Source organism: Mytilus galloprovincialis, chromosome 13 (assembly GCF_965363235.1).
Source record: "Mytilus galloprovincialis chromosome 13, xbMytGall1.hap1.1, whole genome shotgun sequence".
Taxonomy (NCBI): Eukaryota; Metazoa; Mollusca; class Bivalvia; order Mytilida; family Mytilidae; genus Mytilus; species Mytilus galloprovincialis.
The window spans coordinates 266,393-292,303 of record NC_134850.1 but is presented as its reverse complement, the minus strand read 5'-3'; the positions used below and the strand labels follow the sequence as shown (position 1 = coordinate 292,303).

Sequence of the window (25,911 nt, the reverse complement as noted above, 5' to 3'; positions counted from 1 at the left end):
ATAAATAAACTACTTCAAAATATAATTTTCTTATCGTTAACCTTTGGAAATTATAAAAAAAAAGGTAAAGTTGATTTTTAGAACTTTTGTTTATTTATGATATCAAAACATACCAAAGGCATATTTAAACTCATCTAAGGGAGTCAAAAACAAACTGATAACGATATATGGAGAAAAATATAATATCACAACAGTCACTGTACACAAAACACAACATAGAAAGCTATAGAATAACCACAAACTCAACAAAATAACAGGAGTGGGTCATCACAAGTACTCCGAAAGGGTAAGCAAATCCTATTTATCATGTAAATTAAATTTACTATAAACTACATAAAAATGTTGTTGTTGGCGTCTGTGTTATATTTAATTGTATATAAAGTTAGGAGGTGTGGTATGATTGCCAATGAGACATTTATCGACCAAACTTCAAATGAAGTGTATGAAAGCCATTGTAGGCAAGCGTACGGCCTTCAACAATAAGAAAACCCCACACCGTATGGTAGGCTGAAAAAGGCCCCGACATGAACAATTTGAAACTATTCAATTGAGAAAAGTTAAACTATTAACGGTTAATTTATTAAAAAAAACCATGAACCATGCAACGACAACCACTGAACTACAGGCACAGAAACATGAACCATGCAACGACAACCACTGAACTACAGACACAGAAACATGAACCATGCAACGACAACCACTGAACTACAGGCACAGAAACATGAACCATGCAACGACAACCACTGAACTACAGGCACAGAAACATGAACCATGCAACGACAACCACTGAACTACAGACACAGAAACACGATTGTTAGATCAACCCTTCCCTAAACTGGGACAGTGGTATAACATTACAACGTAAGAAAATACTATAAAAATCAGTTGATAAAGGCTTAACTAATCAGATGGATAAAAGTAGAAAGACATCTAAAAAGAGAGGAGCGGATACGAACGGGTACTTATACATCCCTCACTACAAAAAGACACTTAACACAGACCTGACAGTAATCACAGTTTCTTATCAAAACCATCTTAGACTAAAATATCAATCAGTACACATCCAACATCGGTTAATAATATAATATAAAAAAGAGATGTGGTATGATTGCCAATGAGACAATTCTCTACAAGAGACCAAATGACACAGAAATTAACAACTATAGATCATCGTACGGCCTTCAACAATGAACAAAGCCCATACTGCATAGACGTCATTAACAGTCAGATAAAACATGACCATGCACAATGCTAAACTATGGCGCGGAACTGGTATACCTTAAGATTGTTGATCAAACTGGATTTTTTTATGTATGTTATAAATAGCCCCAATATAAGGGGGTTTTGCTGACGTCTAGTGGCAAATATTCCATTTATATGCCCTAGTTTAAATTATTTCGACCTGTATACTTTAATTATTTAATCGGTAATAACGATAATCCCAAAATCATTATATGTTGGATTATAATTTGGCCGATTAAATCAGATATATGCATGCAAAGGATTATGGTGCTAATTTGAATTCGACTTATAATAGGTCAGAAACAGTTTACGTATACACCACCAGAATTCGAAAGAAAAACCTTAAAGTACATCACACATCTTATTGTGTATACATGCATGACTACTAGTATCTTGTACAGGATTATGTACCTTACACTTGACTTAGATAGATCAGAAACAAGTTACACTATAGAATTATGAAGAAAAACTAAAAGTACATCCCACATCTGATTGTGTAATATTGGAATATTCTATTTTATGGTATAAGAAATGAAATGAGTTTTGGATGCATTTTGATACTGTTATATTTGCCTGGTGTTTTACCAAATCCCGTCGGCTGTTCCTATGATGCTACTAATGTACTTTACACGTGTAATGCACGATACTGGTCTCTGCCTCTTCTGTTCAGTGACTTCACCATACAACCACAGCGTATTCTATTGGTAGATATCGCAGGGGAACTACCAGCTTCTGCACCAAATGGACCAACTTTTAGTGGGTTCAGTTCAACAAATACTGCACTCTTTGACGGAAGATTTTCTCCGTCTTTGCAGATAATGTGTTTTGTAAATAGCGATTTGATCATTTTCATGGACACGTTTGACGATTTTGATTGGCTAGACGAGGTGATTATTACTGACTGTAACATATTGTCTCTACCTGTCCAAGTGTTCTCTCATATTGGTGATGTTAACTCGTTTACAATTGAAGGAGGCTCTATAACTAACATGGTGGCAAACAGCTTTCAAGGATTAAATGTTAAGAAAATCACAACTGCGCCGACGCCGAAGGGATCATTTACAATACGTAACAGCCAAATTACCTCTGGACAGCTAGCACCTGGCGCTCTGTTTAACATTAACAATGCCACAACCATAATCCTCGAAAATAACCACATCACAACAATAGGAAGCGATACATTTCAGGGCGTGCCACACTTATATAACCTTACGCTTAGTTATAACGACATTACAAGCATTCCTGAATCTATATTCACAAACCTCCATGCGTTAGAGCACATGACTATTTGGGGAGTTCAATGGGATTGCACGTGTGATAAACTCTGGTTTATACCTTACGCCTCTGACAACAATATAACTGTTAACGGAGATATCGTGTGTTATACACCAGCAGGATATTACAGTAAGTTAACAGTTTGTCAACATCAACCAATCTGCAAAATACATTCAATTGCTTACATATTGTTTCAAACCTACTACAACTGTATCTGTGTAATATATACAATCATAGTTTTCCTCGTTGATTACTATATATACGTCAATGAGACAACAACCCAACAACTGTTCCGAGAAGCGTTCCACTTACAATTGTATTCTATATCTCCAATGATTGGGCATACAATGACATTTATAAAAGGTATCATATATTTCAATGTATGTACGTTGTTTATTTCTAAATCATTTATTGTTCTTGTCGTTACGTAACGACACTTTTTATATGATTGCCAATGAGAGAGCTCTTCACTAGAGACCAAATAAATAAACTCATCATAGATACCAGGACTAAATTTTGTATATACGCCAGACGCGCGTTTCGTCTACAAAAGACTCATCAATGACGCTCGAATCCAAAAAAGTAAAAAAGGCCAAATAAAGTACGAAGTTAAAGAGCATTAAGGACCAAAATTCCTTATGCCAAATACAGCTAAGGTACATAGAAGTAGGCAAATATTTGTCATCGTACGGCCTTCAATAAAGAGCAAAACTCATACGGTAAGCTATAATAACCAAAACAAATTAAAAGGGGAAAAACAACAGCCTAATTAATGGAAAAAAACAATATGGTAAAAATCACCCAACGACTTCAATTATATCACAGGTGCTTTGTGACAGGCACATTCGTCATTTGACTGTATCATAAATATGTATAAGTTTTAATCAAATTTACCTTTTGTTTTATGTTGTTAATATAATTCCAGATACAAGGGCCTCGTCATTTTATCAGAATAACTGTGTATTGCCATGCGATGGACAAATTGGTAAGAGCATTAATTGTAAAGACTTGATGGAGTCACTGTACTACAAATGTATAACAAAGTGAACTTTATATGTTAAATTGTTGATTTCTGAAAGCTGTGACATTGTCTTTCGTTAAGCTACTATAGCATTTGTGAACTAAGTAATATGTGTAAAATTGTTGATTTCTTACTGTGTCAATTCTATTTCGCAATGCAACGTACATATTGAACAAGTAAAATCATTGCACAGCAGTTGTTGATCTTTTAGATGGTATTACAAATTGAGAATTGAACTGATAATGTTTAAAAGAGACAACAAACCGTCCAAAGAGTAGAAACGTCTTCTATCACAAGTTACTATGTTTTGGCGCGTTAATTTTGTGCGCATTTAATTTACATTTGCGCGAATTTTGGGTTTATTTCCTATACGTTTGAGTGCATTCATGAATTGTCAATGTTCGCGAATGTAACGTATGTTAATCATAATGCTGGTATATAACATATCTTGGTCAAACAATGTGTTGTATATAGTTTAACAAGTACACATATACATATATATTGTTTCTTTATATATATTCTTTTTGGCCGGGTCCGATTTGGTGCGGTTACATCTTACATAGCGTACTTTAACTTTTTTGCAAGGAATTCCGCACAACCCAGTCTTAAAGTTGTGACCAGTCTTAAACTTGTAGTGAGATGAGAGTTTTTTGCTCCATGTTCACAGTGACCGTGACTTTCAGTTTACAGATAGCAAGAAAAGTGTTGTTCCTTTGCTTTTTATGTTGTTTTTTTTTTGCTGTACATATACTGATTTTGGTCTTGGTGGATACCAAAAATCTCTTTTCCCCTGTTATATGTACATTATAGTAGAAAATATACTAAAATACCCCTCCCCACACTGCCTGGCACTAAAATACCCTTCCTCCACAACCTGGTACACAATCACATAAAAAACTTATTAAATGTGTATGCTCAAATTTGTTGATCTATATGCATGTCTTATTACTAAAACTAATTTCAGGTTTCCATATTGGAGAAGTATGCATAACAGCTCTAGATGTAGTTAACTTCGCTACTGTATTATTAATTTTGATACTGACAATATTTGGTTTTGGAATTATCGTGCATCTTCACTGTAAAGAGAAAAATGAAGAGGAAAGAATAGAAAAAGTCAGAGGCATTCGAAATGTAATGGCTGACAAAATTGCAGGTATCCTTCGAAATAAGATAAATAAAATTGAAGAGTTTGTTCAGGATAATATAGATGTTTATCGCGAAAAAAACAAAATAAGGGAGGAAACTAAAGAAAATCAACCCAAAACGGAAACTCTAACTTCGCCAAGAAATTTAAATGAAATAGACGAAAATGAATACTCGAGTGACGACGAAAATCCATGCGAAAGTGATGACTCCAGAGACGACGATGATCTAGACGAAACTGAATACCAAAGCAGCAAAAGAAATTTAGATACCAGTCATGAAGATATTTGTCACTGAACAAAAGTTTACCAGTCTCATTTACAAATAATGTGCAAATAATAAAATGTATCTATGAAGTACATAAAACTTCAGAGGTTGTTGAAAAAATTAAAATCATGACTGTATAAACTCTCCTTCATCTTGCCAACCATAGTTTTACACTTAAGTTTTTTTTTAGATCAAGTATATATCGTAAATATATGAATGAAAATATTAAACATAGTTTTGTGTTAATAGCACAAGAATTCAATGACCAAAAACACATAAAATTTCTAGAGACTATTTTAGTAATATTAGGCACAAGCATTGCTACAATTATATCAATCACCGTCAGTTTATTGAGAATTTAATGATCCGATGATCCAAAGTTCAATTTCCGATTAAACTAATAATGGGAAAACGGACCACTATTTTTTGTCTACTCTGTTGCTGATTATTTTTATACCACATTTATGAGCATAATGTTTTCTGGTCTGTTCGTTCCTTTGTTCCTTCGTCCGTCCGTCTGTCCGGCTTCATGTTAGAGTTTTTGGTAAAGGTATATTTTTTTTTATGAAGGTGATTCAGAGGTCCATTCAACTTGAAACTTAGTACACAGGTTCCTTTTGATATGATCTTAGATTTTAGACCCCAATTTCACAGTCCACTGAACATAAGGAAATGAAAGTGCGAGTGGGGCATCCGTGTATCATGGACACATTATTGTTGTTTCTATTTTATGTATATATGTATTTGGTAGACTAAGCTGGATGTTATCCTTAGTAACTTAACAGTGGTTATGGACATTTCTGTAATAATATGATTAAAAGGAGACAGAAACCCATAAACAACAAAACAAGAGACATGCGCATACTAACATACGGTTTTCAAAAAGCAAACGTCCATTCAAAAAAGATGGACGAAAGATATCAAAGGGACAGTCAAACTCATAAATCTAAAAACAAACTGACAACGCCATGGCTAAAAATGAAAAAAAAGACAAACAGACAAACAATAGTACACATGACACAACATAGAAAACTAAAGAATAAACAACACGAACCCCACCAAAAACTAGGGGCGATATCAGGTGCTCCGGAAGGGTAAGCAGATCCTGCGCCACATGTGGCACCCGTCGTGTTGCTTATGTGATAACACATCCGGTAAATAGTCTAATTCGGTAGGTCACATTCATGAAAGGGAAGGGGATGGTAGTTATGACGTAAGGAACATATCCGATATCATTTGTGAAACGGTTATTCCGTAACGGTCAACCAACTCGTGATGGCGTCCGTAAAATTTACGAAGGGATGATTTTAACTTCACCATTTGGAACTCGTGGTTTAAAAGCTTCCTTGTGAGCAGCAACCCTCTATGAAGAAAATCATGATAGGAAATGCAAGCACGGGAATATCGTATCAATTGGGAGATATATTCCCCGTATGCAGGTGCTGCTGGAAATGTTGCTACTTAGAAAATATCAGTTTCAGAGAATTTTTTGTTTGAATCAGAGTGATCCTTTACAAAGTAAGATTTTTCCCTCCCTAAGACAAGATACTTGTATCTACGTTGGCCATTCTTTTTTATGAAGCAAAGCAATACCAACTCTTTCAATTTGTCTTTTAGTTTGGAATGTGGAATACTTGTATTCCATTGCAAGCTCTAAATTATCAAAAGTTTAAAAAAAAAAAAGTAGACTGAATACATTTATTACAGCCCGTAATGATCTTGGTACAGCATAATATCACTCAAAATGAAACAAAAACGACAATACAAACACTTACTTGACTTGTACAATCAAGAATTGGATCTCAAACAAGGGTGCACTTTGCCTACATTATTTTCTATTTCAATGTATTGTAACGTTTGTGGGTCACTTTATTTGGTTCATTTAATTATTTCATTATTACTATTTTTAATTATTTTTCCAGAAAGATTGCTTTTTATTATTTTATTACTTTCCGATTTTTATTTCATTCATTAAATTTTAGTGACGTAACGAACCTCGCATTAGCATTAAAAATGTTTTCCCTTCTCAACCAATCAGAGAGCTCGATTGAATTCCCGGGGAAAATTTAGCTCGTGCAGATATTGTCTGCTAGAAATCATTCTCAGCTCAGACTTCCAGGTGTATAGATGTAAGGTAAAAAGGGGAATTTTCAACCATGTGCGCGATATTGTTGGAAGTGGTCTCAGTAGGAATCACGCGCTATTTTATATACTATAATTAGTGTATTGAAGAAAATGTGTTTTACAGTATTTTTAGGTAAGAAGTTCCCCCTCCTATGATTTTCATGTACATATATTGAGTGACTAAAACTGGCTGGTTTTTGATCACGGTTTGCATTGGAGATTTAGCGGAAAACTTTGAATATTTACGTGTTGAGGCGTGAATTATTTAGAAAGCGGTTTGCTGGTTAAATTATGAGTTGAGTTTTTGAAAAGTTCTTTGAACTGAATAAAAGTTGTCAGTTTGCGAATAACGAGATTCGGTTAACTGTTCAGCTGTTCAGTTGTTAAGGTTAAAGTTATTTATAACTTGCGGGTTAAAGCAAGTAAAAGTTCGGAGTCATTATTTGTTGGCATTTACGTGAGTGACTCAAATCTATGACTTGAACTTAAGGACGGTAAATTTAAGTATTAAAGTGTTAACAAGCGAAATCCATATGCAAGCCCTGATCAGAACGGCAGAGTGAGTCGTTAAAGAAAGTTAGATACTGAAAGAATTTATTTTCTTGGTCTAAGAAATCTTGTTATAGACTGCAGAAATAGACCATTGACTCGCAAAACTGTAACTTATTAAATGTGCAGCTGATTCATATGCGTGTTGTCTAATAAAAGTTGTATCTTACTGAATTTTGTCTCAACTATACGAGATTCATTGATTTGTGTGTTAACACTACTTACAGCAGGTTTGTGTTATTTCGTGGTAAATGGAAGAAGACGGTCTTCGGTAAGTAAACTGAAAATCTTAATCAATTGGTGTCTAGCGCAAGGTTCGAACTCACACTCCCCGTGTTGACAGGCAAGTTATTCATGTACAGTTATTCGACTACTTAAACCATTCAGCCAAACTCCTGAAACGAAATGCTCGAAAGCTGGCAGAAGAAAGTTACTAAAGTAAGAAGGGACTATTATTCAATAAATTTACAAAAATACTCTGTTTTATCGGAGTTAGGTTGTACATCTTTAAAAAAAAAGTGGACCGTCACATGTTTTTTTGGCTAAAAGTATGTTTGACTTTTTATCGGAAACAAGATTTTGCAGATGGATACATGTATATATTTAAAGAACTTATTAACAGTGGAAATGTTAATCATATTTACGACCCTAATCCTAACTACAATATACATAAATTGGAGTAAGGACAGAGAAACACACGAATAATAGCTAACAAAATGTATTAAGCCGTGTTCAGATCCTTACATAAAAGATGAAGGGATACATGTGTATGCATGCAGCGGTATGTTGATGTTGTCCCTAAAAACTAAAAATATTACAAAGAATTCTATTCATTCTGCTTTGAGACCAGAGTATTGTTGAAAAAATAATTGAACAGTTTGCGTTTCAGATTAAAAAAGGTTCCGTGAAACGATCAGCATATGTTTTCTTTTTTCCCCCAAGATCTTCTCGAAGGGCCTTGAATGGCCCCATACCACTAGCCGATTTATTTTGTTTGCGCTATGCATTACTCGACCAATCTATTTTGCCTAACAAGAGACTAGTTATGGCCCTGCTCGGTGATAACTACTTATTTGACATATCCCAAGCAAAACAGTCCTATTTAACAAACGTAAACATTTTTGGGGCCTATTTTATCAAGTATCTGGCAAGAAAAAAAAATTTTGACTAAAATCAGCAAAGACCCATCGAAAAAACATCTGATACAAAAATTTAACAATACTTGTAGATATTTGGATGATATATTGGCTCTAAATAATGACGACTGCAGTATGTATACTAAAGAAATTAATCCTGTTGAACTTACTTAAAATAAAGCTAATACTAACAATGACCACTGTCCCTTCCTTTTCTCGATCTTGATATCTATATGTATATCACTAACGGGAATCTTAATACAAAAAATTATGATAAAAGAGATGCCTTTTCATTTCCTATTGTTAATTATCCATTTTTAGATGTTGTTAATTATCCATTTTTAGATATGGTGACGGTCCCATGTCCCCATCGTATGATGTTTATGTATTTCAATTTGTACTGTTCGCTCGTGTATGTAACAACATATACGATTTAAGGGAGAGAAATTGACGTATTACTGAAAATTTATTACACCAGGGTTTTCGATATCATAAACTAGTCAAAACATTTACCAAATTTTATCATCGGTATAAGGACATCATTTGTACATATAACTCAACATGCAGACATCTTATACGTTCGGGTATTTCCCATCCAATCTTTTATGGTAATATTCTTTACAAAGCACAAACATATCAGTATTTACCTCAAAAGCTAACAAAACCTTTAAACAGACTTATTAAGAAGGGGTATTGTTTCCATACTGTTGACTATATTGATTCACTTATAGGGTATTTGCATCGGAATTTAACACATTTATTCTAAATTCTAAACCAGTTGTTGGCATGACACAGGTTATGTTCTTCTCACATATTTTATGATGGTAAAATACTAAACCCCTAACATGAGGGATTGTGCCTGCCTGATATTCATATATATATATGATGAAGACGTTATCTTTTAATCAGTTTAATTGAGGTCTGAAGCTTGCATGTTAGTAACTGCTTGTAGTCTGTTGTTATTTATGTATTATTGTCATTTTGTTTATTTTCTTTTGTTTCCTATTCTGACATCGGACTCGGACTTCTCTTAAACTGAGTTTTACTGTGCGTACTGTTGTCCGTTTGTTTTTTCTACATTGGCTAGAGGTATAGGGGAGGGTTGAGATCTCCAAAAAACATGTTTAACACCCGCCGCATTTTTGCGCCTGTCCCAAGTCAGGAGCCTCTGGCCTTCGTTAGTCTTGTATCATTTTTAATTTTAGTTTCTTTTGTATAATTCGGAATTAAGTATGACGTCCACTATCACTGAACTAGTATACATATTTGTTTAGGGGCCAGCCGAAGGACGCCTCCGGTGCGGGGTTTTCCCGCTATATTGAAGACCCATTGGTGGACTTCGAATGCTCTATGGTCGGATTAATTGTTGTCGCTTTGACACATTCCTCATTTCCTTTCTCAATTTTGTCTTCCGTTTATTGTTACCTTATTTCGCATTGAATTGAAAGATAGAAATCTTTGGCAAATATGTTGTACCGATGATTTTGTTTTGCATGCATTATTAGAATGCCAATCCTATGCAGATAGCCACTAATGTATCAATTCGGATTAACACGGTGTCCCTTTCAATACAGAAAAATGGTATACAATAATCATTGTTTAAATAACTAACAACTCATTTGCGATATAGGCGTTTTGTTTAGGGATGATATCAGAAGGCGGTACAATGTAGGGGGTAATGGGCAAAAATATACGACCTCAATCGAATTTATGTCTTGTGTTTTGAAAGCCAAAATCAAAATGGTTGGCAATTGAAAATATTATATTCTGACTCGTCGATAGAAATAGTTCATACCATTGAAATAATAAATTTTGTTAAATAAATATGCAAAGAAAAAAAAATCGTTCCCTTACAAGACTATCACTAGAAATCAAGTTAGAAATACGATTGTTTGTCCCTATAATGTAACAATATACATTAAAATCAACCCTTATAAGAGGTTTGCCTTACATTTAAAATATCTTAATCTCTTTTATTACAAAATAGGATTTAGTTAGATTACTAGATTAAATATTAATCGATTATATTTTGGTTACATTACATTAAGAACAAATTAAAATGGCGTCATCATAATAATGTTAAGAGGACACTTCTAGCCTTTTGTTGATATTTTTGGGGATGATTTAAGAGATATGGTTCTCCGATGCATTTTGATACTGATATTTGTACCTTTGACACTGTCTAATCCGACCGGATGTACGTACACTACAGACATTCTGTTATATTCCTGCGACAGCCGACTATGGGTGTTACCTCTAGATTTTTCCCAGTTTACGGTGCAGCCACAGAGACTTCTGATCAAAGACATGTCCGGAGAACTTGCAGCATCTGCTCCTAATGGACCCGTGTTTAGTGGCTTCAGTGCGATCAATACAGCATTATTTGATGCAAGATTCCCGCCATCTTTACACATTATGTGTGTCGCTAATGGCTTTCTCATGATGGTTAAAGATGCATTTCAAGATTTTGGATGGGTTGAAGAACTGATTATTCAAGATTGTGACATTCTTTCGCTCCCCGCGCAAGTATTCGCACATTTTGGTGACTTGAATTCTTTAATTATTGAGGGTGGTTCAATGGATGCTATGGTCGCTGACACTTTCTATGGATTAAATGTCAACAAAATGTCGTCTGCTGTCACACCCAAAGGGGAATTTATACTTCGGAACACTGAAATTATTGGCGGTTCTTTGCCATACGGCGGTCTCTTCACTCAAAGCAATGTATCAACCATAATACTAGACAACATACACCTGAGCTCTCTTCGTACAGATACATTTTATAATAACCTCAAACTTACCAATTTATCTATAAGTTACAACGCCTTAACTAGTATCCCAGACAATCTGTTTATCCAGTCACAATCTTTACAATTCGTTCGAATATACGGAATACCTTGGGCGTGTGCATGCAGCTCTCTCGGATTTATACCTTATGTCATCAGCAATAACATCACTTTGGAAGGAGATATAGTTTGTACATCGCCTGCGAATTATGCAAGTAAGACTTATATCTAACGTTTCTTTATTCTTACTGCTTTATCAACATAGCTTTAAATTTGTATTCCAAAACGGCTATGTACAGTAACTATTATGTATTTTGTAACAAAAAACTTCATTTGTTCTATTGTAATTTTAAGGCGTGTATAATAGAATCAAAATACAATATTAATACACCAGGTGCCTAGACATGGCATTGTACCCGAGTAGGTTTCTTTCACAATGTAATGCCCAGATAGTGTGAAACATCATAATATATATCACGGTATCTCTAAAATTAGTCATATGATTACACAGAGACTTTCGGCGAGACATGTTAGAAGTAAATAATGATTATGGAAGTTCATATGTCTTTTTCTTTCATGTCTTTATTTAAAAAGTTGCTCTTATCATTTTGTAGTATTACTTGACTTTTTTTGTATACTTTTATCTCTTGATGCTAACAAAAAAAAAGATGTGGTATGATTTCCAATTAGACAACTTTCACAAGAAACCATATAACACAGACATTAACAACTATAGGTCACCGCATGGCCTTCGCCAATAAGCAAAACCCATAATACATAGTCAGGTATAAAAGGCATGACAAATGTAAAACAATTCAAACGAGAAAACTTACAGCCAAATTAATGTACAAAAAAATGAAAAACAAACAAATATGTAACACAGCAACAAACAACTTTAAATTAACACCCGTTTGTTTTGTTTTACAGATCAGAGAGCAGCAGTTTATTATGCCACAAACTGTATAAGTTATGATGTTTGTGCTGGTCAAACAGGTCAGTATTACATTTTATTTTTCTAAATAAACCAGCCTTTATTACATTGTAATAGTTGTTGGGTTTAAACTCATCAAAGTGGCATTGTTTCATTCATTCCTTCTATTATTGCTTATATTTAAAACAGAATGACATTTCTGTCCTTTTTATAATATATCTTCCTGTCCTTTATTAAGAGGGTTCATTTTTCAATTGTGTTAAACGTGTCAGATGTTAGTCCAGTAATATGATATTTGTCGTATAGACATTCATCTATAGTGTTCATGTTACGTGATGTGCTATTGGGTATTATGATGAGAACAAAGTGATATTTAAATGAATTCGTAGATTGCTGGCCTATTTATGCATTAGGCTAGAGGCTTGGACTGCCTTTTGAAAGTATGGTACATAAAATTGCTCAATAAGAATTTGCATAAAAAAAGAAGATATCACACATTTATTCTCCGCTATGACTTAAATATCAACTTATCAATATCAATCAAACAATTATAAATCATTGGTATAATATAGATAATTTATTCTGGTATAACCTAAGCATGCAGATTTTTTATTTTTTATTTTACTTTACATTGCGTTGTACATTTGTTGAGGAAGCATTAGATCTGAGTTATATCATAACGTCATCAGGAGCAGCACATGTACAGCCAACAACTTTTAAAACATCAGAGAGAATCCATTTGTCATTTATAATTCTAATAAAATTGCACGATTTTCAAAGTTTAAATTGCTGTTTATCGCTCATGATAGCTATAGATTTTTAAACGATACAGTTCGACAGATAATAGTATGAACTTAATTCAACGGTCAATTTAAACACATTCTATCCAAACAATATTAGTACACTTTTATGTATGTTTTATGATCATGGATGACTTTCTAACATATGAACATGTATTGAACATATGCTTTCTGTTTTCCAGGTTTTGTGAGTGCTGGAAAATGTATAACTGTGTTAGATATCATAAGCTATGTATTATTCGTTCTCAATACTATCATAGCTTGTATAGCCTTTGGTCTCGTGTTGCATCTTTTCCTCCGACTTAAAGAAATTAAAGATAAACGAAGAGGTTTTATGTTACGAAGGATGTTTGGTGTTGAGCAGGCCAAGACGAAAACATTCAATGTAGTCAAGCCACGGGATCCTTCATTTGACTAATGCCAGCAGTCAAAGACTAAAACATTCAATGTTGTCAAGCCACGGGGCCCTTCATTTGAATTATACTAGGCGACCAAGATCTAACCATTTAATAATGTCAGAACGAAGTACCTGTCTTTTGACATTATTAACAGGAATATCTTCATCGGATACCTTGGTCTGTACACTGAAAGCGGTCATAGTATCTCCGTATATCTATCGGATACCTTGATCTGTACACTGAAAGCGGTCATAGTATCTCCGTATATCTAATGACCTTGATCTGTACACTGAAAGCGGTCATAGTATCTCCGTAATTCTAATGAAGTTCAATACAAAGCATATTCATTTGTATTCTGTTTTTATACTTAACTAATTCATCTAATGATGATAAAAATAATTACCTGACTTAACTGAGTTATGTTTGACCTTTACAGCCTTAAGGCCGTAATCATGTAAAGTTGCATTGGTGGACGGTGCAAGTTAAATCATTGTCAATAATGGCTTCCTCATAAAATCTAATTCATAGAACATAACTGCTTCAATTTTAGTTTTGAAAATAACACATTCTATTCATGGACTATTTGTCTTCAGTGGAAGTTTTATTGTATTATTTAATTTGTGTATGGTGTTTGTGTTTTGAATGTGCTTTTGGTATTTTATGTCCCTATTTTATAACGCATACAAATTGCACAAAGCATAAGAAATTAACATTGACTAATGAACCATGAATATGAGGTCAAAGTTAAATAAAACATGCCAGACTGACAAGTATCCTTTACAATCAATCCATACACAACACATAGTCGACCTACTGCTTATAATATCTGAGAAACAAACATAATCGTGTTAATTTATCATGAAATTAGGTCGAAGTCAGATAAAGTCTTTCTGGTGGAAATACAACCTTTACATAGAACCCATATACAAAATATAGTTGTAGAAATCAAATATATATGGTGGGTTCTAGATCTAAGGCAGATTCCGAATCAATGGTAAATATGGCGTCATACCATCCCAAATCTATGGCAGATTAAAAAAAAGAGCCTATTATAAACTAGGCGAACGATACACACAAACACAGGTAGAACGAACGCTGTACAAACACGGACATAACAAACGCTGCACAAACACGGGCACAGGAAACGCTGCACAAACACGGGCACAGAAAACGCTGTGACACTGTCACATATCAACACAGTAAGATGGTGTCAAAGGAACGTGACCATCCAAAAAAGCAGAATAACAGTACGGAACTAAATAAAAATCGTCCTTTTTGTCGTATATTTTTGTGTGAAACTGAAATATTCAAATGTAGATAAGAAGAGTAATAATTATACAGAAAATAATTGATTTGTTTGAAATCAGTTCCTTTAAGTTTGGGTAAATTTTCTCCTGGGAGAAACAAAAAAAACAACATTTCTTTGATTCAGACATTGGTTGATTAATGACACAAACAGCAATAAAAATCTAATTTATGTGAATACATTCCACAGTCTACAAGTCAAAACAATGATAAAACAAATATACATTTCACGATTGTCCAGCTTGTCTACTAAAATATACATAGAAAATGACAACATATCTTCCATTTGACATTTTTCTCTATAGTCATATACATTAGTCTCGGGAGAATTTAAAGGATTTAGTCTGGGAAGAAGTACAAGGATCTAGTCAGGGAAGAAATATAAGGATCTAGTCAACGTATTCATACTTTCAACAAGTTGGTCATCTTCTCGTGCTAATCCATTCACCTAATAGAGAGAAACATTGTTAAAGAAAAGTATTATGTACATTGCTAAATCATGTGCTATAGAAAAGTATTATGGACATTGCTAAATCATGTGCTATAGAAGTACAATAAGTCTGAGACATGCACACTAAAGTTTGTTTGTTTGTTTGTTTAGGCGTATGACCAAATACATGTAGTTTTTCTTTTTTAAAATTACAAAACGAATGGTGATTTAAACGTCGGCGCCGCAGTATGTATACTCTGAAGATATATGTTGGTTACTTAAGTCGTTGGACTACTGTCGCATTGACGGATACCTATATCCCGAGGCCATATAAAATTATAATAGTGATTTCCTTTGTGTCCTCATGTTATTGTACCATTTGAAGTCTTTGCTTGACGGCTGAAATCACCCCTAGACAGTTTCGGGAACATTATTATAATGAACCGGTTGAAAATGTGTGATATAGGAGATAACCTTTTTAAGATTAATGTTAGCTCACTACGGAATCCACCTTCCTGAACAAGAGAAAGTGTGCTACGGTTAAAAGTGTTGTTTATTCTTTAGTTTTCTATGTTGTGTCATGTGTACTATTGTTTTTCTGTTTGTCTTTTTCATTTTTAGCCATGGCGTTGTCAGTTTGTTTTAGATTTATGAGTTTGACTGTCCCTTTGGTATCTTTCGTCCCTCTTTTGTTAACGGAGTATGAACGGTTAACCCTTCCAAGGCAGGCGACGCAAAACCAGTTTCATTAAAATTGAGAATGGAAATTTTAGTAAACACGGTTTTTTATTTTTAGTATGTTTTTTGTTTGTGAAGAATTATATGTTTAACATTTTTAATGCCTGATCCGGTTCTCTCTTTATGTCACATTTATGTATCTTTCAAATATTTAGTTTCGGATGAAATTGTGAAAACTGGTAAATTGTTTTCACGAATATGACCTACCGAATTAGACTATTACCGGGTTTGTAATACTATGAGCAACACGACGGGTGCCACATGTGGAGCAGGGTCTTCTTACCCTTCTGCAGCACCTGAGATCACTCCAGCTTTTGGTGTGGTTCTTGTTGCTTAGTCTTAAGTTTTCAATGTTGTTTCTTGTGTACTATTATTTGCCTGTTTATCTTTTTCCTTTTTAGCCATGGTGTTGTCAGTTTGTTTTCGATCTATGAGTTTGAATGTCCCTCTGGTATAACTCGAACCTCTCTTAAATATTTGTTTACCTTTGTCATGATATCTAACAGATGATCGTGATGTCCACGGTACTTCATTATGTGTACAAACGCTTGGATGAACCAGAAGCCCTTGGATTCCGTATTAGAAACGATGGGGTCTGAAATGAAACAATTTATGTAGTATAATACATTAATATTTTGTAAACAAATATAGAAATTATAATTATTCATCCAATTGAATGGAATCGAAAAAATAAGAAAATCCTTAGTTTTTCGTAAAAAAATTAAGTTTTGTCAAGAGGAAATTTATTAAAATGACCATATAATTGATATTCATGTCAACACTGTGCTGACTACTGGGCTGGTACGTGATACCCTCGGGGACGAAACGTCCACCAGCAGTGGCATCGACCCAGTGGTGTAATTGGTTATCAAAGGTACCAGGATTATAATTGAATACGCCAGACGCGCGTTTTGTCTACATAAGACTCATCAATGACACTCAAATCAAAATAGTTGTAAAGCTAAACAAAATAGTTCCTACAATAACCGAGAGGTGATCTTCTGATCACAGATACATTCGTCCGCATCAATTGAGTGATTAAAAACATTCAATTAAAATGTATCGATTTCAAAAGGATTCTTCATTTATTTTCCAGACACCACATCATTTTGATTTATTTCCAAACTTAAGTACCATAACCCTTGAACATTACAAGTGGAAAAGACAAAAATCGAACTTAAGCTGTATTTAGTGGTTATATTCTTTTTAATCGGTCAATTTGAAACAAGGGTTCTCCATTTAATATTCGGTAACCGCAAAATGTTGAAAAAAAATGTAAGGGTTCCGCGGAACCCAGTGTCTCGCCTACTTTTGCTGTAAATCGCATGCTCAACAAAAATATTCCTCTTGATACTATCTTTTGATTGTAAGAAGCTTCTGTCCAAGTTTGGTAAAAATCCAGGATAGTTTATGAATATTATAAATGTTTTAGAAACGTTAGCTGCAGACTGTATGTAATGTTAACTGGAAGAAAAACTAAGTCCATTTATAAGTAAAATACAGAAGCACAGGTACAAAGTATTAACAAAATTTCCTTCTAGATACTAGCTTTTGATCATAAACAAGCTTCAGTCAAAGTTTGGTTCAAATTTAAAAATAATATAAGAAAGTTATTAAAAAAAATTAAAAATTAAGCACAGAGTGAATATGTTGTTTCCTGGCAGAAAATCTAAGTCCATTTAAAAGTAAAATACGGAAAAAAAGGGATTTATTTTTTTTTACAAAATTTACTTCTGGATACTATCTCATAAACATAAACAAGCTTCTGTCCAAGTTTGGTATAAACCCAAGATAGTTTAAGAAAATTATTAAAATTTTAAAAACTTTAACCACAGAGTGAATGTAATGTTTTCCCAAAGAAAAACTAAGTCCATTTATAAGTAAAATACGGAAAAAATGAAATTTTATTTTTACAAAATTTACATCTGGATACTATCTTATGATCATAAACAAGCTTCTGTCAAAGTTTGGTAGAAATCCAGTATAGTTTAAGAAAGTTCTTAAAATTTTAAAAACTTTAACCACAGAGTGAATATTTGTGGACGCCGCCGCCGCCGATGACGACACCGACGCCGACGGAATGTAGGCTCGCTTAGTCTCGCTTTTTCGACTAAAGTCGAAGGCTCGACAAAAATCGATGAAAGAACGTAACCTCTCTTTATGATATATGGAATAACCGTATATCGTGCCCATCACTTAGATAATAATAATAAATATATGAATTTCGATAACCATATTTAGTTACCCTCGCTAAGTTGATATGTGTTATTACGATAACCGTATTTAGTTGCTCTCGCTAAGGTTATATATGTAATTACCGTATTCAGTTGCCTTCGCTAAGATGATATATGGAATTACCGTATTCAGTTGTCCTCGCTAAGATGATATATGGAATTACCGTATTCAGTTGTCCTCGCTAAGATGATATATGGAATTACCGTATTTAGTTGTCCTCGCTAAGATGATATATGGAATTACTGTATTCAGTTGTCCTCGCTAAGATGATATATGTAATAACCGTATTTAGTTGCCCTCGCTAAGATTATTTATCTTCAATTACCTCCTATACATTTCTAGGAATATGATTGGTTAAAAACGTCCTCGTGTATATTTAATATAAGGTTAGTTGAGACGCGGGGCTTATTTCATACACGGTTAGTAATGGAGTTACGTCCCTTTATATTCCATATAAGGTAATAAGGAGGCGGCGCTTATTTCATACACGGTTAGTAGGGGTGTTATGTCCCTTTAGAAAAACAAAACAGTACTGAGAAAAAATCTTAAAGGTTTCAACAGACGAAGAAAGTGATGATAAAGTGAAATAAATTCATAAAACACATTTAAATCTAACTAGTTGTCATTGTTGGCATCTGTTTTTGTAGGATCATTTTGATAGGTCACTAGCCTAAATTTTACACGTTAAGATTGTCGGTAAGATAAATTCGTTACATAGTGTGCTAGTGACGTAATCAGTATATATGGGGTCAGTAAATTCCATATGGGGATTCGAGCTTCGCTCTCATCCCATATGGAATTTACTGACCCCATATACCGTATTAGGTCACTAGCACACTATGTAACTAATAATATGTAACTACCGTTTTCAGTTGCACTTGCTAAGATGATAAATGAAATTACCGTATTCAGTTGCCCTCGCTAAGATGATGTATGTAATTACCGTATTAGGTTGCCCTCGCTAAGATAATAAATGGAATCACCGTTTTTATTTGCACTCGCTAAGTTGATATGTGTTATTACCGTATTTACTTGCCCTCGCAAGGATTATTTATTATTATGTTATAACCGTTTTCAGTTGCCCTCGCTCAGATGATATATGGAATTACCGTATTTAGTTGCCCTCGCTAAGATGATATATGGAATTACCGTATTTAGTTGACCTCACTAAGTTGATATATGGAATTACCGTATTAAGTTGCCCTCGCTAAGATGATATATGGAATTACCGTATTTAGTTGCCCTCGCTAAGATGATATATGGAATTACCGTATTTAGTTGCCCTCGCTAAGAAAATATCTGCTTTGGTGAGAGTATGATGGTCTTCATGAATAAGTGGGAAAATATTGCTCATCTCAGTATTGTCTTGATCTCCAGAGTCTAAAATATATATACACTGCATCAAAAGAACAATATTATACACTGCATATAATGAACAACTATTATATACACTGCATATAACAAAAACCTATTGCTATATTAAAACACTAACAAGATGCTGTGAATGAGACAACAATACACTTGACTGAGTGTCCTCGTGATTGTAGAAGTAAGCAACTATAGACCACCGTCCAACCTTCCCCGTTTCCATTCTAAATTTTGATCTTACAGTGCTCATAAATGAGCTAAGAAAGAAGAAAAAAATACTCGACATGGCAGCGATATTTACTATGACACACACGGAGATACTGACCATACGACAGGAACAAGGTATTTAGAATGAGACACAAGGAAGATACTGACCATACAACAGGAACGGGTGTCTTTATTTTTATAGTTCGTTCTTATGTTGTACTGTTATACCACTGTCCCAGGTTAGGGGGAGGGTTGGAATCCCTCTAACATGTTTAACCCCGCACATAATGTGCCTGTCCCAAGTCAGGAGCCTGTAAATCAGTGGTTGTCGCTTGTTTATGTGTTACATATTTGTTTTTCGTTATTTTTTTTTGTATAAATAAGGCCGTTCGTTTTCTCGTTTGAATTTTTTTACATTGTCATTTCGGGGTGTCTAATAGCTGACTATGCGGTATAGGCTTTGCTCGTTGTTGAAGGCCGTACGGTGACCTATAGTTGTTAATTTCTATGTCATTTTGGTCTCTTGTGGAGAGTTGTCTCATTGGCAAAAATACCACATCTTCGATTTTATATTTAAAATTAGAAACAGAAAGAGATACTGACCATACATACGACAGGAAGGGAGGTATTTAAAATGATACAAAAGGGGATGTCTACCATGCGACAGGAACGGGCGTATTTACAATTAAAAAAAAGAAACATAAAAACCAGCATAGGCAGGGAAATCTTAAATGAGACAAGAACAAGTTTCAAACATAACAACATAAATTGGGATGTTTTGAATTTTAAAAAAAGTGATTTTTACCATGTGACAAAAACGGGGGGAATAAGAAAAGAAAGAAGAAGAGTAATAACATGACATGGGAGAGATATTTACAAGGACATAATAAACGAGATACTTGTAAGAAAACCAAAACTAGAGGCTCTAAAGAGCCTGTGTCGCTTACTTTGGTCTATGTGCATATTAAACAAAGGACACAGATGGATTCATGACAAAATTGTGTTTTAGTGATGGTGATGTTTTCGTAGATCTTACTTTACTGAATATTCTTGCTACTTACAATTTTCTCTATCTATAATAAACTTGGCCCTTTAGATACAGAGGAAAATATTTTGTGAAAATATACCAAAATTTACCAAATTAATGAAAATTGACTATAAAGGGCAATAACTCCTTAAGGGGTCAACTCACCATTTTGGTCATATTTTTAGATCTTACTTTGCTGAACATTATTGCTGTTTTCAGTTTATCTCTATCTATAATAGTATTTAAGATAATAAACCAAAACGGCAAAATTTCTTTAAAAAATACCAATTGGGGGACAGTAACCCAACAACCAGTAGTCCAATTCATCTAAAACTTTCAGGGCAGATATATATATTGATTTGATTGACAATTTAACCCCTTGTCAGATTTGCTCTAAATGCTTTGGTTTCAGAGTTATAAGCCAAAATCTACATTTCACCCCTATGTTCTATATTTAGCCATGGCGGCCATCTTGGTTGGTTGACCGGGTTATTGGACACAATTTTAAAACAAGATAGCCTACAAATGATTGTGCCTAAAATTGGTTAAATATGACCAAGTGGTTTTAGAGAATACGATTTTTGTAAAAGAAAACAAAATTGGTAAAAAATGACTATAAAGGGCAATAACTCCTTAATGGAGTTATTACCCTTTATAGGTTGCATTTCTGTAAATATTGACAATGCAATTTCCCATAGGAACTCCTTTTACGGCTAAAACTGTACCACTTTTACTATGAAGTTTTGAAAAAAATCTTATCCTACAATTGAAAGTTCAAAGGTCAAAATATAGGGCTGTGCGGCATATTTTCAACGTTTATATGCTCTGAACTTCTCAGAGTTTAAACTAACACTAAATTCGTAACTACCCCTACCTCGAATGAAAGGTTACAACAGATTTCAATGTAAACAATATGCACATACATGTAAATTTACTGATAACATTCCCAAGTTATGTCTCTGTGAGATGAAACACAAGAGCATAACTGCGAACCAGTATGTAAACAAAATTAATTTTCTATGAATATTCAAGATCTCCCCAAAAGAGGTGTGTTTTGAGAAACAGCTGTATTTACAAAGAGCAACCTATAATCATTTTATAACTCTTTATGACGACTGACGCCAAGTGATGGAAAAGCTCACTTGGCCCAAACGGGGACCATTTTGGTTATGTTGACTAATTTGTAGATCTTACTTTGCTGAACTTTATTGCTGTCTACAGTTTATCTCTATCTATAATAATATTCAAGATAATAACCAAAAACAGTTAAATTTCCTTAAAATTACTAACTCAGGGGCAGCAACCCAACAAACGGTTGTCCGATTCACCTGAAAATTTCAGAGAAGATAGATGTTGACCTGATAAACAATTTTACTCCTTGCCAGATTTGCTCTAAATGCTTCAGTTTCAGAGTTATAAGCCAAAATCTACATTTTACCCCTATGTTCTATTTTTAGCCATGGCGGCAATCTTGGTTGGTTGGCTGGATCAGCGGACACATTTTTCAAAATAGATACCCCAATGATGATTGTTGCTAAGCTTGGTTAAATTTGGCCCAGTAGTTTCAGAGGAGAAGTTTTTTGTAAAAGTTAACGACGACGGACAACTGACGCCAAGTGATGGGAAAAGCTCACTTGGCCCTTTGGGCCAGGTGAGCTAAAAAGAGGTATTTACTCTAAACTCTAACCTACTACAATTATACAGGACAGTGGTTACTAAACATACAAATGGACAGGAATATTTACAACACGATAAAGCAGATAATTTTAAAAAGAGCATAGTAAGGAGATATTTATCATTTGACAGATACAGAGGTATGTACAATAAGACAAGAAAGGAGAAAAAATTACTACTATCAAGGCAGGGTTATTTTAATACTATGAGACACAAACGGGGATACTTACTAAACGACAGGAGAAGAATTATAACAAGACAAGAAAGGAACAGAAGTGGGGTCAAAGACACAAGACAGGAGTTACTAACCAAACTACATGAAATCGGGGTTATTTCAAATGATACAAAAGGGGATATCTACCATACGACAGAAACGGGAGTATTGACAATTAGACAAGAAAGGAGAAAAATACAACTATCAGGGCAGGGATGTTTCAGGGATGAGACACAAACGGGGATACTTACCAAACGACAGGATCCGAGATATTTACAAATAAACACGAAAGGAAAGGAATTACAACACAACATGGGAAGGAAATTTCAAACGAGACACAAACAAAAAATACAATGTACAATGACACAAGACAGGCGATACTAAATGTGTAAAAGGAGAGGTGGTATTTACAACATTATAACGCAGGGATCTTTAAAAATGAGACACAAAAGGAGAAACAAACCATACGACAGGAACGGGGGTATTTAGAATTAGACATAAAAGGAGAAAAATTACAACAAGACAAGAAATGAATATAAACAACACAACAAAAGAGGGGATATGTTAAATGATACAAGACAAGAGTTACTCACCAAACTTCATGAAAGCAGAGATATTTTAAATGATACAAAAGGAGATATCATCCATAAGACAAGAACAGGGGTATTTACAATTAGACAAGAAAGGTGAAAAATTACAACTCGACATGGAAGTGGTATTGACAAGGAGACAGCAAAAGAGAAAATAACAACACCACAAGAGAAGGAGGATTTACAATGAGACAAAAACATTGAGTTACTAAACCTACACAAGGAATTACTTACCATACGACACGAACGGGGTATTTACAGCAAGACAAGAAATGATTAATTGATTGATTTTTGGTGTCTTAGCGCCACTTGTTAGCACCGCATGGCGCCCAGTTTTAATGATAGAGTAAGCCGGAGAGCCCGTAGAAAACCACTGACATTCGATTGGAAATCTGACAATCCTAGTCGATTAAAATTGGAGTCGAGTGCACAAAAAACGAGATAAAGTACAACACGACATGATAGTGATGTTTAGAATGAAGGCGATAGTTTCCAGACGACCCAGAAGGGAGCATTTACAATGAAACATGAAAACGATACTTCAAATTAGACAGGAAATGATATATTTACAATGGTACAAAAAAAGGAGATACTTCCCCGACGATACAGAAAGGCCATGTACAATTAGAAAAACCAGGAGTTACTTATCATACGTCAAGTTAGAAAGGGGTATATAAGGAGATTAATATCAACACATTAGGATAAAGGATATTATAATGAAATTTAAAAAAGGAGTACGAAAGGGAGAAAAATTAGGAAAACATGCAATATTTCCAATAAATTACAAATCGAGAAACTTTCAATACGACAGGAAAGAGTTTGTTTACAATCAGACAAGAAATGAGATACTCACTAACTAATACAACAGAAAGAGTTTGTTTACAATGAAACAAAAAACGAGGTACTCACTAACTAATACGACAGGAAGGGTTTGTTTACAATGAGACGAGAAATGAGGTACTCACTAACTAATACGACAGAAAGGGTTTGTTTACAATGAGACAAGAAATGAGGTACTCACTAATTAATACGACAGAAAGGGTTTGTTTACAATGAGACAAGAAATGAGGTACTCAATAACTAATACGACAGGAAGGGGTTGTTTACAATGAGACAAGAAATGAGGTACTCACTCACTAATACGACAGGAAGGGTTTGTTTACAATGAGACAAGAAATGAGGTACTCACTAACTAATACGACAGAAAGGGTTTGTTTACAATGAGACAAGAAATGAGGTACTCACTAACTAATACGACAGGAAGGGTTTGTTTACAATGACACAAGAAATGAGGTACTCACTAACTAATACGACAGAAAGGGTTTGTTTACAATGAGACAAGAAATGAGGTACTCACTAACTAATACGACAGAAAGGGTTTGTTTACAATCAGTCAAGAAATGAGATACTCACTAACTAATACGACAGGAAGGGTTTGTTTACAATGAGACAAGAAATGACGTACTCACTAAATAATACGACAGAAAGGGTTTGTTTACAATGAGACACGAAATGAGGTACTCATTAAGTAATAAGACACGAAGGGTTTGTTTACAATGAGACAAGAAATGAGGTACTCACTAATACGTCAGGAAGGCTTTGTTTACAATGAGACACAAAATGAGGTACTCACTAACTAATACATGTAATACGACAGGAAGTGGGATACGTATAGTTAGACAGGAAAGAAGAGAATGAAGGGGGCGAAAGATACCAAAGAGACATTCAAACTCATATATCGAAAATAAACAGGCAACAACATGGCTAAAAACAAAAAAAGTTTTAAAAGACCAATAGACAAACAATAGTAGATAAAACACAACATGGAAAACTTAAGACTGAGAAACACGATCCCGATTCAAAGTACAATAGACATACTGTAAAACTTATTACTGATCAACACCGACTCGATCCAAAGTCCAAACGACATACTATAAAACTTATTACTAAGAAACACCAACCCGATCCAAAGTACAAACGATATACTGTAAAACTTATTACTGATCAACACCAACCCGATCCAAAGTACAAACGACATACTGTAAAACTTATTACTGAGAAACACCAACCCGATCCAAAGTACAAACGACATACTGTAAAACTTATTACTGAGAAACACCAACACGATCCAAAGTACCAACGACATACTGTAAAACTTATTACTGAGAAACACCAACCCGATCCAAAGTACAAACGACATACTGTAAAACTTATTACTGATCAACACCAACCCGATCCAAAGTACAAACGATATACTGTAAAACTTATTACTGATCAACACCAACCCGATCCAAAGTACCAACGACATACTGTAAAACTTATTACTGATCAACACCAACCCGATCCAAAGTACCAACGACATACTGTAAAACTTATCACTGAGAAACACCAACCCGATCCAAAGTACAAACGACATACTGTAAAACTTATTACTGATCAACACCAACCCGA

General features: G+C 34.4%; 2 protein-coding genes across 4 annotated transcripts in view; one reads left to right on the top strand and one right to left on the bottom strand.

Moving 5' to 3' along the window:
* The first annotated feature begins 1,513 nt into the window (after positions 1 to 1,513).
* Positions 1,514 to 5,089, top strand: LOC143056360 (uncharacterized). Its single transcript, XM_076229448.1, has 3 exons — positions 1,514 to 2,646; positions 3,443 to 3,502; positions 4,503 to 5,089. The coding sequence occupies exons 1-3, from the start codon at positions 1,779 to 1,781 to the stop codon at positions 4,976 to 4,978; spliced, it is 1,404 nt and encodes a 467-aa protein (XP_076085563.1). The 5' UTR covers positions 1,514 to 1,778; the 3' UTR covers positions 4,979 to 5,089.
* A 10,040-nt stretch (positions 5,090 to 15,129) lies between these two features.
* LOC143057156 (caspase-3-like) overlaps positions 15,130 to 25,911 on the bottom strand; it is a 31,274-nt gene continuing 20,492 nt past the window's right edge. For all 3 annotated transcript variants that reach the window (XM_076230403.1, XM_076230405.1, XM_076230404.1), the window contains exons 7-9: positions 19,650 to 19,760; positions 16,631 to 16,740; positions 15,130 to 15,425 (exon numbers count right to left, since the gene is read on the bottom strand). In XM_076230403.1, the coding sequence (XP_076086518.1) occupies positions 15,342 to 15,425; positions 16,631 to 16,740; positions 19,650 to 19,760 (305 nt within the window). In that variant the 3' untranslated portion in view covers positions 15,130 to 15,341. The remainder of the gene's footprint in view (positions 15,426 to 16,630; positions 16,741 to 19,649; positions 19,761 to 25,911) is intronic.